Source organism: Oryzias melastigma, linkage group LG9 (assembly GCF_002922805.2).
Source record: "Oryzias melastigma strain HK-1 linkage group LG9, ASM292280v2, whole genome shotgun sequence".
In the NCBI taxonomy this organism is placed as follows: domain Eukaryota; kingdom Metazoa; phylum Chordata; class Actinopteri; order Beloniformes; family Adrianichthyidae; genus Oryzias; species Oryzias melastigma.
Window position 1 is genome coordinate 28,278,064 of NC_050520.1, and position 14,789 is coordinate 28,292,852.

A 14,789-nucleotide genomic window follows, 5' to 3' on the forward strand; every position below is an offset into this window, starting at 1 on the left:
ATTTATTACAATACATATTTATTCATTCCCGTAAAAATAGTATTTTGTTCAGGCGCCATGTTGGACACCTATGGGTCCTGGCTCCGCATTTTGAAACAGTCGCGGTGTAAAGAGACCTAGCATTAGGTGCCGGGGAAACAGAGGGAGACGCAGGCAGGGTAATATTCAAATGACACTATTCATAGCTTTTATATTACTGTTTAAACTTTTCTGTATCTCTCCGGGTCCGTCAACAAAATAAATACCGTTCATCATACGTATTTTATGATACAATTAACCAGTAGCTTGAGTTGTTAGCCTCTTGCTAAATAGCTAATGCCTATTAGCATGTTCGATAAACTCGGATTCCTGATATATGTGGTGAAAATAACATCATTTCTTTAGCAGTTGTTCATTTTCCATTTAGCCGGACACGATTTAAAGAGGTATTACACGTCGTCCCAGCTGTTACTGAGATGTCATGCCATTGGCTTGTCTAGTAGTAGGAGTATTAATGCTGGTAAACATTTCACTTATTTTCTTTTGAAAATCGCTGTTGCAACGTTTCAGTCTTGTAGGTAATGCATTATAATCATATAATCTATAGTTCCCGACTAAATTAGCACGTACAAGCTGGTTAAGCCATTCAACTGGTTTTCAATTATATGTAATTGTTATATTAAAAATTAAAAACGCAATTTGTATCTAAAAGGGAAATGCCGTTCATAGTTAACATTAAATAACCAATACATGTAAGTATTTTAAACTTATTGCAACCATGCATGTGTCCTCGATGTTTAGCAAATAACAAGGAAGATTTTTAGCCCCAAGCGGCGCCTTAATTTAGCCTAAATTCAAGGCTAACGCTTCGTGTTACGGTTTTGTGATTCTCACTTCTCAGTTGTCTAATTTTGAGTTTTCCTACAGGTGCGGAACGCAGCGTGCCCTGCCTTGAAACTGAGCATGCGCACGACATGTTGTAAACAATGAGACTATTCCAGACCGTTTTCGGCTTTGTGTCTAACCACCGTTTTATATTTGCAAACCTAGAATTCACCTCTCGTTACATATAAAAAATGTTCTTTGGTGAGTATGAGGATGCAAGTATCGATGGATGTCATTGCTTTTAGTCTTATTTTGTTATATTGGAATGACTTCCACGTATCAAATTCGCTACGGAACTGTCCGAAAGCCCAGGTCGAATGACACACTTGGGCGTGACAGCATGCGAGTACATACACTAATTCTGTCCAAATTGTACCCGTTTCGTAATTTACAAATATCATTAATCCTCAAAATAGAAAATAAGAATCCTGTCGCGTATCCTGTCTCTCCGAGCCATCTTTGCTTAGCTTCAAAAGCCGCCTAGCTTGTTAGCAAGCTAGCCAGCAGAAGCTAGTTTAACTTCAGTCCTAAAAACTGTTGCAAAAACAATTTAAATGTGCACGAGGAACGTGACGTTGTTTAAAATTATTTATTTTAAATTGATTTTTGTGTGAAATTGTTAAAGACTTGGTTAATAAGGAACGGGTAAACACAAGTTTACATAAAATATACGTGGCTGTTATTTTTAGCTTTTTGCTAAAGTTGTTTTATTAAACGATTTTGCACACAAGCTGAAAACAATTGCGCATTTTTTATGTTATGAAACTCATAAATTACTCCCCTAATTTACTGTTAGTTTGCTAAAATGTGTAGCATTTCTTTATTATTTATTTTACACTAACTTCTTATTAGCAAGTTTTATTTTGAAAGGTCCAGAATACTTCCTCTTTATCTATTTTGTTTTAGGTTTGTAAGCCAAATGAGTTGTTTTTGACTAGTGAAGCAAAAATATCCCGATGCACTAAAGGGAAACATGTTGCCATGCTGCTTATTAAAGTCATGCATTTTCTGCTCTGTTTTGGGTCAACTTTCAGTTGCGTCGCTGGGAGCTGAAGCATGGAGGCCGTTCTGAGCAGACTGAAGGGGCTGAGTGCTGCCGAGCTGTCTGAGGAGTTTGCCCGAGCACACCTCAAGTGTGGCCCCATCACATGCACCACGAGAGCCACCTACGAGAGGAAGCTAGCACGCGTTCTTGCCGAACAGGAGGGCTACACGACCGAAACGAACGACGGCTTTTCTCCCGGCATTTCAGATGATGCAGATCACAGTGCCAAACCCGTTTCAAATGCCACCACAGCTGCTGCTACAGCCACTGCTACAACAAGCAGTAGCTCTTCTGAGACTGCTACAGAGGATTTGGAGTTCGGCTATGGCGTTGGTCTAAACCCCCCAGAAGAAGAGGAAATCTCGGTGAAAGCAACTTCTAAGACTGCTGCTGAGTTCAGTGACTTTAAGGCCAAAACAGAAACTCCTTCGAAGTCGGCAGAAGTTTCTCCAAACTTTTATTACGGAGTCTGTCCGCCGTGGGAGGATGTCTTGTCTAGAAGTGGTAAGCAAAGCTTATAAAACTCTTTAACATCAACAACTCGTGCATACTATTTAAAATGAATGTTTTGATATTTGGGAGTCATATTTAGCAGGAGCAGTTGTTTATTGTGTTATTTTCAAAGTTTGAATTGGAATTTAGAATTTTTGTTATCTGGAAGCCATAGTCTGACTTTCTTTTTATTTATTAATTCCTGCTTTTTATTCTATTAATTTGGATTTTTATATAATAAAAGAGTAACTATTCTTTTGAGAAAGAATAATGTTCCTACAGATATCTGTTCTCTTTATGTCGATCATTGAAATCTGGCTTTAATAACCACAGGCACTTCGTAAATCTGAGAAAAAAAGTTGGCTAGACAGAAATAAAAGGAACACAATAATTTTTAATGATCTGATGAGGAAGCTACCTTAAGAAACTGATACATAAAACTAGACATTACATTGCAGGAGAGCCAAATCAGCCCTACAGCACTGACCTCATTGACTCCCCTCACTGCAGAATACCTGTTCAGATGGGGGTAAAACATTTAGAAAGTTGCAGATTTAGATAAACTAAGGGATATGGCTCAGGCCATACAGTGTTTGTGCCGATGTCACAAATCCAGTCTGAATCCCGCTATGTTGAATGTTTACTCTTGTAAACATTGCCTTGAGTTTAGCTCTGTGCAAATGAATGACAAATGACAACAATGCTGAACAGAAACATGTTGGGTTGTAGTGTTTGACTTGAACTAAAGAAAGGGAGCGTTATTTTAGTAGAACTAAATTAAATGAGGAAGGTCCATATTGAGTGCAACCTTTGTTATTTGTCGACCTCAAGCAGTTTCTATTGGTTTTGATAATTTACTTCTCTTTGCAGACTCAAAAGATTTAAAAATCTGTGCAAATGAAGTTCTACAGCTTTTCAGTCAAATCAATAAAAAAGGACATAGCTCATGTTATCATTAATCATCTGTATTTGTAACAAGAGTAAGATCACCGAGCCAGTAACAACAGTAATCTATTGGGTGGGATACTGTACTAGTAATGTCAGTAGGTTATTTTGTTTCCCTTCAGTAGGTATTGAGTGTTTGAAAAAGTCAGAGTTCAAACTATTTGTTTTAATATCAAAATTCATATTGAACAAGGGTTATTTTTTGCAATATTTTCATAGTTTGTGTGAATATCATTGACTGTATTTAAGAACTGGACTGACAAACCCACTGGTTTCAAGGAGCCAAAGTTCCATAGACTTCTATGGAAAAATAAACTGCTAATACTCTGTCATTATTTTTGTCAGAATAACCATTTTTGCTCTGGTACTTTTTTCAATTCTTGATAATCACAGTTTTTAAAAATGGTTTCTTCTTTAGTGAAAGTTATTCAAGGTATAACTGGTCAATCAGATTCTTCAAGTCAAATATTCAAAACGTTCGACAGATTATCCTGAATCACCGTTTACTGATTATGTCTGGCTCCAACATGGTGGTGTCTGTATTGCAAAAAAAAAAAATGGTGACTGAATTGACTTAGAGCTGTAAGTAAGCTTTTTTCCATGTGACTTCACACTCTTGCAATCTAGTTCTTTAATACAGTCAATGATCAAAATCAATTCTAATGTACTTAGATTTACCATGGTAGCTTTGTCTGTTCTATGGTGACAGCCAAGTGGACGGCAGTCATTTACCTTTTTGTCACAAAGCTGAATTCTGAAGTTGATGTTTTGATATGACCAACATGGTCGACTTTTGGAATGATGACATCACTCAAAAGCACCCTATATACGGTAATCGTACTGATGCTAACTCACTAACGGTAAACTGAAATGTTTGTCAGTTAAAACAGAGCCATTTATTTGGTGATGAAATCATTCAAAATTTGCACATCCCAGTTGAAACGGCGGCATTAGTGATGTCTCAGGAACAGTTGCCCCACTTTTATAGAATATTAACAGCATACATTGTGCTGCATACAACTATTGCTCCACAGAATGTTTAACATGTTTCTGTTTGTGCTGCAGATGGAGGTCGTGTATTCACGGAAATGAAAGATGCTCTTCAGGCTGTAAAGACCATGAAAGGAGCTCGCTTCAAATCTTTTAACAACCGGGAGGATGCAGAGAAATATGCCAAGGGAGTTTGTGACTATGTCCCGTCTCCCAGCAAATCTACGCCATGTGTGTCCCCAATTAAATCCAACTTGCTTCTCGGTAAAGGTAAGTCCTCCATCAAATGACTTTCTGGAAAGAAAGAGTCACCCTTTGATAGAACAGATTGAATCTGTAAACACTGGAGAAATAATGGCATATTTAACATGTAAACAGGATATTTGAAACCTAGCTGGTTTAGTGGGAATCATTTGTTGCTCGGGTCTTCTATTTTTTTTTTTTTTTTTTTTTNNNGACATAAAGTCTGAGGTCATAATTGTAAAAAAAATAAATAAAACACATAAACATTGAAACACTTTGGGTGAAAAGAAAGATGCAACTCTTTAATAAAGGGAGAAAGATTTTAAAATGTAGAAATTCCAGTGATCATGTGATCTAAATGAATGAAAATCTCCATAGACATGTTTTATTTATTGCTTTGTTTTATATTGTTATTTGTGTCTCCAAATCAGAGAGTATGGAGGTTGATACCGTCAACAGGGAGCGGGCCAACAGTTTCAAAAGCCCGCGCAGCCAGGACTTGACAGCCAAACTCCGGAAAGCCGTGGAGAAAGGTGACGAGAAAGAGTTCAGTGAACTCGTCTGGAGCAACCCCCGTTATCTCATCGGCTCAGGAGATAACCCTACCGTTGTACAGGTCAGATCGCAGACCAGACTGCTTTGTTGTTGCTCTAAAAGTATTCTGCTCTTTGTAACTTCTTATTCTAAATGTTTAAAAAAGGTAATAATTAAGATCTTGTAAAGACATTCTGCAATAATTAGAAAATTGTTGGAATCATCAGAAGACACTTCTTGATAACTATTCTGTGCATTTCTTTTATTCCTCACTTTTCTCTGTAAACATCAATGAGCATCATGAGATCCCTTCATAGATGAGCTCTGTTCTGGTTCAGACTCAGGATTCCTGTTGAACTTTAAGGACAATCTTTCCTTCAGTAGCTCCCTTGTTTCTTGGCTGTGAGCTTCAACTTATCTGCTTAGATCTACATTTGAATCCAAACTAGAGATTTTGAACTCGTTGAACTTTGCTTTCCATTCAGCTCCGTTATGAATCCGAGCTGAGATGAATGAGTTTTAGCTGCTTACAAGGGGCTAATTGTGTTAGCATTAAGCTACCATCTCATTCAAAAAAGGCCCAAATCAGTTTTTTTTCTACATTTGATAGTGTATGTCTTAATTGTTCAGTGAAATATAAAGTTTGAATCAGTGAACGGTGGTTTGTCTCATCAGGAGGGCTGCCGGTATAACGTCATGCACGTGGCAGCAAAAGAGAACCAGGCCAAGATCGCTCAGCTTCTGCTGGACAGCCTGGAAAACCCCGACTTCATGCGTCTCATGTACCCAGACGATCAGGAAGACATGCTGCAGAAAAGGATTCACTACATCGTAGATCTTTACCTCAACACTCCAGATAAGGCCGTCAGTCTCTTCTCCGTACCTGAAATCAAAATGAAACTGTATTTTCAGATGTCGTTGATCAGCTGTGTCTCTGTTTTTCTGCAGGGGTTTGAAACCCCGCTCCACTTTGCCTGCAAGTTTGGATGTCCAGATGTGGTGAATGTCCTGTGCTCGCATCCCGGCATTGATAAGAACTGCAAAAACAAGGATGGTCTGAAGCCCTGTGATGTGAGGAGACGCTCATTTCACATTTATTAAACTTAAACACACAACAGTAGATTATCTAGTCTGGATTTATGTCACTCAGGAATGTGACCCAGAGGTTTTGTTTCAAATGTCACAATACTAGGAATTATTTCTTCATTTGTGTCTTAGTATTAGGACACAAGTATTTAGAAGAAATGCACGTAAATTGGTCCAATTGGTTCTCCTCAATCTTCTTATGGTAGTCTATCTTAACTGTGGTCTTTTTCTACAAATGAGTTACGACTGTCGTTACTGATCTGAAGGAGATTTGTTAGAAATGTAGCGAATAAGACCGCAGTCACATACACGAGAGGATCCCAAGATGGTGCCAGGCCATCATTAGCTGGAAGTCCTTGACCGAAGTTCAAAAAAAGTTCACGCTTTTTCCCTAAAAAAAACACTGGAACCGGGTTACGGTCAGAAGTCTTCTAGTATAGATATGCAAGTTTAGCTTTTGGCGACAGTTGCCACATGTTTACGCAAGCTTATAGCTTCATGCTAACATTAGCGGTGCAAAAATAACGAGCAATATTGGATGAATACAGTCGTACAGTTGTGAGCTAGAGTGGCAGTTTGCTACAGCACGAGTGTTTCACGCCCAGCATGTCTTGCACAGCTGTGAGCGACCAGGGTGTGCGCCGGGGGAGGGGAGACTTTAGCACGCCCCATTCAGTAGCTATGTCATTGGTCTGAGCTTTTTCTAGCATCCGGTTTTCTGATCCAACACAATTGAATCAAGAAATACTAATTATTTTTTATAGGTCCTCAACTGTGAGAAAATACTACAAGAACTTGTTAAATACACACAAAAAAGAGACGATTTTCATTGGAAGTGGGTCTTTAAGGAATCTTTGGTTACAGCTAATTATGTGAGCAGCTTTCAGCCAAACGAACTCAAATTGAACAATATCATCATCATTTTCCTTGTACATTTTATTTTATTTTCAAGTCTTTAGCCATGATTCACTGATGACACGCGTGTATTTCTGTCTTTTTGTCTCATTTTTTCCTCTCACAGCTTATTTGTAGCAGAAAAAATAAAACCCAAGAAGTGAAACAGAGGATAGAAGAGTACTTGGAAGGTAAGATTACTGTTCTCTTTGTATGTATGAAGATTAGTTGAATTCAGAGGAGATTGCATCTCGCATGGTTTAATTTCTGTTATTCTTGTTTTCTCCTTTTTTTTTTTTTTTTTTTTAGTTGTCTAACATCCTTAAGATGGTTTAAATGAGACATCTGAGCTGATATTATTGGGTCAGTTCTAGTTGTGCCTCTGAATGAACTATTTATAAACTTGTGTAATTTTTTACCTTGTATTTTAAGTTTTCTGTAGTTTAGGTTTGGTTAATCTGATGGTTGCAGTGGACGGTTGGTTGAAGTGGTTCTGTGTGGGCAGGAGTTTAGTTATTGACTGTATATGAAAACTGGACAGAGCGAGTGTGACTTCACCCATAGAAAATGACTTGCCTCCTGTTCTATCTAAATGAAGCCAAATCAGTCACCATTTTTTTGTGATACGAACACCACCATGTTGGGGCAAAAGCGGTAAGCAGGGATTGGTCTGAGTCAGTCTGACTCTGTGTTTCTATGGCAACCACTCTCACCAATCAGGTCTTGCTGGAAGTCCACACGCCTGTCACTTGAAAGGAGGCTTGAGGGAATCCTTCAAACATTCGACATAAGATCACATTCTTTTATTGAGGCATCTGATTGGTCAGTTTATATCATGAATAACTTGCAGAAACAAAATCATGAAAACAGTTAGGATTACCAAAAATAGGTTTTAAAAATAAGTATCAGAGAGAGAATGGTTATTCTGACAAATTGAATAACTTAGTAATAGCTGTTTATTTCTCCATAGAAGGCTACAAGATTCTGTCTTTCTGTTTGGAATGCCAGAGGGGAGGAGTCACTCGGTCCAGTTCTCAAATACAATCACTGATTTTAGCGCAGACTCTCAGTACACTACAGTGAAGTTTGACTGTCTGGTTCCATCTATATTGGACTTTTATGTCCTTGTTGAACAGCGTTCTTTAGATAAGCATCAGGTTCTTTATTGGATGTTCTGTACCTCAGACCGTTGCTACGTTCCTCTCCTGAGGGCTACTGACAACACCTCCCAGCCCATCATTGGAGATCCATGGTCGCCCGAGTCCTCGGAGGGTCTCGCTCGAAACCAGCAGCACACAAGAAGCCCCATGGATCCTCTGATGACTGTCACAGCCTTTGCAGGACCGCTAAGCCCTTTTAAAGCAAGTTAATCACCTCTCTGCATGACGGCCGGTTTAATCAACCGATTCTGATCAGATCTTGTCGTTCTCCACTGAAGGCAGCTGATTTTCGACGGTCCTGGAAGACGCCTCCCAGAGACCGGGCAGAGTTCTACAACATCCTTAAATCAGACCTGGACAGAGGGGCAGAAAAAGTGGGCAGGTATGGTTCTGCATGTTATTCATTTTCTTAATCTTGGGGCTGTTTCGTCCACTCAGGGTCTGACTGCAGGTTCATTTCAGTCTACGTTTGTATCCTGATATTAGCTGACTCTTGTGATAGAAACTTTGTTGCTCAATCTGAATTTCAGACTTTGGTTGATAATTAATCAAGTATTCAGTAAAACAAATACTTAAAAAATAAAGAGTCCATATTTTTTGGAGTCTAAGCCGCAGCAGCCAAGAAATACTTAGAAAAAAATCATATCAAAGTTGCACTTTTTTGAGAAATGTATTTAACACAATACAGGACCAAGAACAGACATTTATCCTTGGAAGGAACTCTTTACTACTATAACACAGTGGTTATTTAGTGTCATGAACATTGGAGGACTCTAGTATATAAACGCAACATATGAACAATTATTCAGATAACCAAAGCATAAACAACATGCTAACAAGTCAGCTAAACTCATTATATCACTTTAAATCACTAAATCTATTGAATTCTTGATCCTCTGTGGTTTTGGAAAATTCCGCCAAGCCCGGCGCAAGACTGACCTCTAGTGGTCATTGCTATTTATTAAATTTTTTTAAATCAAGTATAAGTCACACCCCCGGCCAAACTATCCTAAAAAAAAACTACTTATACAGTGAAAAATACAGTAGTAAGGGATAAATGGATAACTCCTTTTTATCCTCAGAGATCTGGCTCATGAGATGGGACACCCCTGGGCAGAGTACTGGGGCTTCCTGGATTGTTTTGTGGATCTGTCGTCTCCTGAGGGCCTCCACATGCTGGAGGAGTATCTGAACAGGAAGGATTTTAGTGTCCGGACTCATCAAGGAGCCGGGGAGAATGAGACGAGCAACAGGTTCAAAACCCCCTCCCCAGGTATGGGTCAAAGAATGGATCACATCCCGTCTTACTGCATTCAGGAAATCAGTTTCTGTAAAACATGACCCACTTTACAGAGTCGAGATGGATGAATGCTAAAAGAATTGTTTGATACTGGTGGAAATGTTTTCCTGACTCTTCATTCCTGTTTCCAGGCAAGCCCAAAAAGTTCTGCAACTCCATTTCTGTTGGTGCCTTCCTGGATGAGGGGGACGATATCAGCCTGGAGGAAATGAAGAACCGGCAAAACGCAGCACTTACCAGCATCACCTCATCGGCTGCCACCAAGGACTCGCTGAAAGGAGCCGTGGGGGGCCGCGAGTTCCACATTGCACTGCACCACCGCGGCGCCAACCTGATCGAGACGGCCGCCGAGCAGGACCTGCTCTGCTGCTGCAGCGACGCCCTCTTGTCACCCGGAGTGGCCTGCAAAAGCGGGGTGTGCTCTTCCTCCAGAGACAGGACTCACAACGGAGACCGGCTGTCCCCGCGCTCCTCTCCGTCCTCTTCCAAAATGCTGTCCCCCATCTCCAATCTTTTGGTGGAGTTTGAGCGAATGTCACTACAAGAGAGCCAAGACTCACCTGTGAGCTACAAGGAGAAGAGAAACAGTGGGGAGAACTGGCACAAGGAGGTGCGGGACTCCCTCGGCTCCTCCGCTGCGAAAGACCTGAGCTCCGGGCTGAACCGCCTGTCCCTCAGTCAGGACGGTCTGTCCGTGGACGGGACATGCAGAGGTGCAGCAGGAGGTACAGAGGGAAGGAGCAGCAGCAGCAGCTCAGAGGAGTACTTTGAAGCAGAGGAGAATCTGGACGTGTCCGGTTGGACCAAGGGGTCAGGGGTCCGCAACTTCTGTGCCAGGTCCAAATCATGGGACCACGGAGGCAGAGACCTGAGCAGCTCAGGATCTTCGAAATCCTCTTATAAGTCCTTGGATAGCTCTCAGGAGTTCCTCCCCAGAACGCCACCGCACATTAGAAGAGAGCTGTTCATCGAAGGGTGAGTCAGGCTGGCTCCTCTGGACATACCAGGCTCTTAAAATAACGTGAAACAAAACTCACGGGGTGCATTAACCAACAACTTAGCTGTTTTATCTGTTGAGAAAGATCCACTCATCCTTTTAGTAAAATCAAATTGATGAAGGTGAATTTTTTGTGTTCTAACCTTATTGTAGAGACGTTCTTAAACCACCAAATGTGCTTTTGCAGGGATTCACCCTCCAGACTGGACAGAGAGGTTTTGACAGCAATAAAGAGTGTAGAAGTGGATCCTCTGAAGTATCCCAGTATATTCAAATGGAAGAACACACTGAAGTCATTCTCTGACTTGGACATGCAGAGGTTGGTCAATTTATCTAGTGTTTTTTTTTTTCTTTGTATTGAGATGGAATCAAGTTTGTGTTGATAATTTACAGGAATATATCATAAAAGGTATCAGTTTGGTGGCTGAATACTTAATTTTCTTTATAGACGTCCCCCATCATCAGAAAAATGCATCAAGAACATGTTAAAAACACAATTTTCATCAGTGGGAGTCGTTAAAGTCCCACTCCCAGCTATATTTTAATCTACTGTATAATCAATTCCAGTTGTCTTTAATTATTTATTAAATTTTTGTGGTCTTTTAATTATAATGATGGTGTTTTTAGTAAAAAAAAAAAAAAAAACCTTTGTCATTTCTTAAGACCTATTTTCTGCGGAGTGGCAGGAGTTAGAGCTGGGTTAATAAAAATCAATTGATTGATCTGAATCGATAGAAGCCTAATAGATCAATAATCGATCCATAAAAATAGAGATCAATCTAATGAATAATGCTAAAGTCTGCTAGCTTGATGCTAACGTATAATAGGATTTCCCATTGGATGGCTAATGCTAATTCTCGGTCGACCTAAACATACATTGCTGACTAAAGGAACAACTTTATATACTCAGGCATGAATTTTCCAAATTCCTTTAAAGAAATTTTTATTTAAAGTAACCATTTGTGGTCTAAAACAGTTTTTTGCTGATACTTTCTGTTTCTTCTGGAATAAGGTGTAATGCTATAGCGCGATCGCCACCTAGTGGCCAAATTGAAACACTCTCCAGGGGAAGCAGAACAATAATTGGAGCGTCTCCGGTTAAGAATCCATGTAACACTTTATGGTATTAACAATCTCATTATAATTTTACATTATGTGAACTGTTTCTGATTTTGAAAATCTTCAAAATATATATAGATTATTAATATATAATTAAACAAATGTGTCGAAATGTGTAAACTCAAAATTGAATTGAGTCCAGTTGAATCGAGAGGGTTGAAAGACTTGAAAAAAAATTGGAAATTAATTTATTAAGGCTCTGGTGAATCGAATCGAGTCTGGAAATTATTGTTGATACCAAGCCCTAGTGTGAGTACACTTGTGGGCGGGGCTATTAGCGGGGAATAAGCCTGTGCTGTTATCCCAGCTAATATTAGCGTAGCAAAATAAAAAATTGGTGAGCGATATCTGAGCTATTCCTCTGCTTAGTTTTGAGGCAGATGGCAGCTCAGAAACTGAAGATGTTAATGGATCTATTTGTCTGCAAGTGAAGGACTGAATTGGAACAGAGAAGAGACTTTTACCATGTCAGTTGCTGCGTCACGAACCTGATTTTTTTTTTTTCTCCAAAAAGTGTGTTTCTTTTTGTTGTTGTTGCTCTCAATCCATCCCAATTTAAGTACAGAAATACTCAGAAATAATTGAAGTTAAAATCTTAAATTATTTTATGTATGTCCTCCATCATGAGAAACGTGTTAAAACACCAGAAACACGTTTTCATTGGAGTGGGACTTCAAACAGAAAATGTTTTCTCATAACTCATGTTTCAAATGTGAATATAATCGTATTAAAAAAGTTCATATCAACAATAAAAACAGCAAATCAATATTCTGTATTCAAATACAAGAGGATTAAAAAAAATCATTTCATGAAATCAAATTTTGACTATTTGGTTTATTTCAAGCTCTAAAAACAGACAAAACAGAAATAGATATTTAAATGCCATCATATTTACTATTGTTTGTAGAAATATTTGCACATTGTGCACAACACACTGAATCCACTAAATATTTAGCTTCTTGCCATAGTTCAAAAAGACTACATGAGACTAATGCTCTGTATTATTTTAGTTTTCTTAGGTCATTTTGATGTTGGTTTGACTCCATTAAGACGCATTCTGTCCTTTTAAGAGGAACTCATTTATGTATAAACAACTCCATTTTTTTTTTAATTATTTTTCTGTACAACTTTGGAAATTTCTGCATTTTTCCCAACAATGTCTTAAAGTTTGTTGAATGAAGTTTATTCTGCATTCTAAGAGCAAAGACACTAATTAAATGTCTTGCATTAGCTTTTTTTTAAAAAACTAATTTTTTAGTGTTGTTTATGCTGTGTATTTTGTCTGGGATTATTTTGTAAATATTTATTTTTCTTTTATAACTTTTATCTTGTTGATTCATTTTAGAAAGTAATTCCTGCCAACATCTTGTTTGATAACTGTGTTTTCTGGTGGTACAGCTGGCCCAGCCCTGCTGTGAAACCCCGCCTCAGGAAGCAGCATCAGAGCCCCGGATCCCCGATCAGCGGCCTGATGTCCCCCACCGGTCGCTTCAGCCCTGTCCGCCATGTTGCCTCATCAGACTTCAGCCCCAGCCGTTACAGCCCCGCCAACGTCGGCTACATCCAACGGCACCGCCTCAAGCACTTGAACGAGCCGTCGCGGTAACGCCTCTGCAAACCCACCTGACAGGCGAGCGAGCGCCAGGAAGATTTGTGTTAACGATGTACAGTACTCTAATGTAAAAGAGGAATTCTCATGGCGTTTACTCTCAACCTTAAGAAAGGACGACCTTTGATCATTGGCGTACTGTATGGGCGGTGCTGTTGTGTGAATCACACATTCTGGAACAACTCCAACACAAGCCACGCCCCCCGTACTGTTCAGTCCAATCCTCCGCAGGATTCTGTCACTGAAAGTGTTTTAAAAGAGTAAAATATGTTAATATTTTAAAAATTATTTTTGTTTTGTATGTTGGTCAGTAGCACAAAATGTTTTTAAGAATAGCGTTCAAACCAACTGCCATTTCCTGTTTTTCCTCAGTTTAGGGATTGCCTTAATTTTTCTGGGGGGTGTCCAGTTCTGCCTGTTTAAAATACACTCTAGCTCAAATATAAAACGTGTGGGGAAACAGGAAAAAAAAGATCTTCCATGTTTTTATGTTGTTCATTAATAAATGTTAGTTCCTGGACGACCTCGCTTTTAATTTTTGCAACTAACAGCGGCCTTAAATTGTGCCATTTCTTTCTTTCTTTTTTTTTTCCTTCTAAATAATCCGATCATCCAAAATGTTAGTTCCTCTGTGGAAGGATACGAGTATGTGGACAGAATGAGTCATGAGGTCGAAGCACGATTGTCACTAAAGAATATCAGTTTTTTTCTTTTTGTTGTTTTTTTTTTTTTTTTGTGGCAGATGGATCACAAAGTGAATCTGATTTATGTCGGAGCTTCATGTGAGCAGAGAGACAAAGCAGCAGCACAATCCAGACTTGCGTTACAGTTTAGGTCAACAGGAAAACTGCCTTACAGACCAGAGGAAAGCTGCGTTTCTGCTTTTAGTGCTGAAGATCTGAGTTCATCCTTATCTGAGCTTCAACGCAGCAGGTCAACCCTTCCTGAAGCAGGTGGGAATGTCAACTTCCAATGTCCCTCCCACCTCCTGTCAGGGTTCATCTGTCTCTGAGGGCTCCTTAGTTACATCTTTGGGCAGACAGGAGGAAAAAACAAAAGCGTATTTTTTAATATTCCGATTAGTTTGGAAGAATGTGTTTTTGAATGTACTTTTCTTTTGGGAACGAAACCTTTATCTGAGAGCACAACCTACTTCACTCAGAAGATTGTACGGTCATCCTCGTGCTCTCAGGCCACAGCAGATCAACCGGATCTCTGAACATTTATGAATGTGGAACTTTGCAAAAAAGGAAAAAAAAATGCACCTAAAAACTTAAAAAAATAACATGCTTTCTTGTGCTTTTAGTGGTCTGTGCTTTATTAAAAAAAACTTTCATGGTGAATTCTTTATGTATGTAAAAACCTAATTTGCTTTCAACTTATCAATAAACCACCTCTCCTACTTCAGTGTGGTTTTGTTTGAGTGAAACGGCATTTTTCCAAACCACAACTCCAACGTACAACACAAAACCTGCACTTTATTGATGTGGAGCTAACAAAGTTTTAGCACA

The 14,789-nt window shown here is 39.3% G+C and overlaps 2 protein-coding genes across 8 annotated transcripts in view; one reads left to right on the forward strand and one right to left on the reverse strand.

Annotated features, from left to right (window-relative positions):
- Positions 1 to 51: 51 nt before the first annotated feature.
- On the forward strand, positions 52 to 13,799 carry ankle2 (ankyrin repeat and LEM domain containing 2). Of its 5 annotated transcripts, none has more exons than XM_024274965.2 (13): positions 52 to 158; positions 1,899 to 2,413; positions 4,412 to 4,606; positions 5,011 to 5,195; positions 5,789 to 5,977; positions 6,062 to 6,184; positions 7,221 to 7,284; positions 8,279 to 8,454; positions 8,532 to 8,635; positions 9,336 to 9,526; positions 9,685 to 10,528; positions 10,738 to 10,869; positions 13,068 to 13,799. In XM_024274965.2, the coding sequence occupies exons 2-13, from the start codon at positions 1,921 to 1,923 to the stop codon at positions 13,273 to 13,275; spliced, it is 2,904 nt and encodes a 967-aa protein (XP_024130733.1). In that variant the 5' UTR covers positions 52 to 158; positions 1,899 to 1,920; the 3' UTR covers positions 13,276 to 13,799. The 5 variants fall into 5 exon arrangements, with proteins under 5 accessions (XP_024130733.1, XP_036069568.1, XP_024130735.1 ...); XM_036213675.1 differs by lacking the exon at positions 52 to 158 and adding an exon at positions 302 to 425; XM_024274967.2 differs by lacking the exon at positions 52 to 158 and adding an exon at positions 477 to 499.
- Positions 13,800 to 14,736: 937 nt separating this feature from the next.
- The window catches only part of pgam5 (PGAM family member 5, serine/threonine protein phosphatase, mitochondrial), a gene marked incomplete in the record, with an annotated part of 3,760 nt that continues 3,707 nt past the window's right edge, over positions 14,737 to 14,789 (reverse strand). For all 3 annotated transcript variants that reach the window (XM_024274974.2, XM_036213676.1, XM_024274972.2), the window contains 1 exon segment: positions 14,737 to 14,789.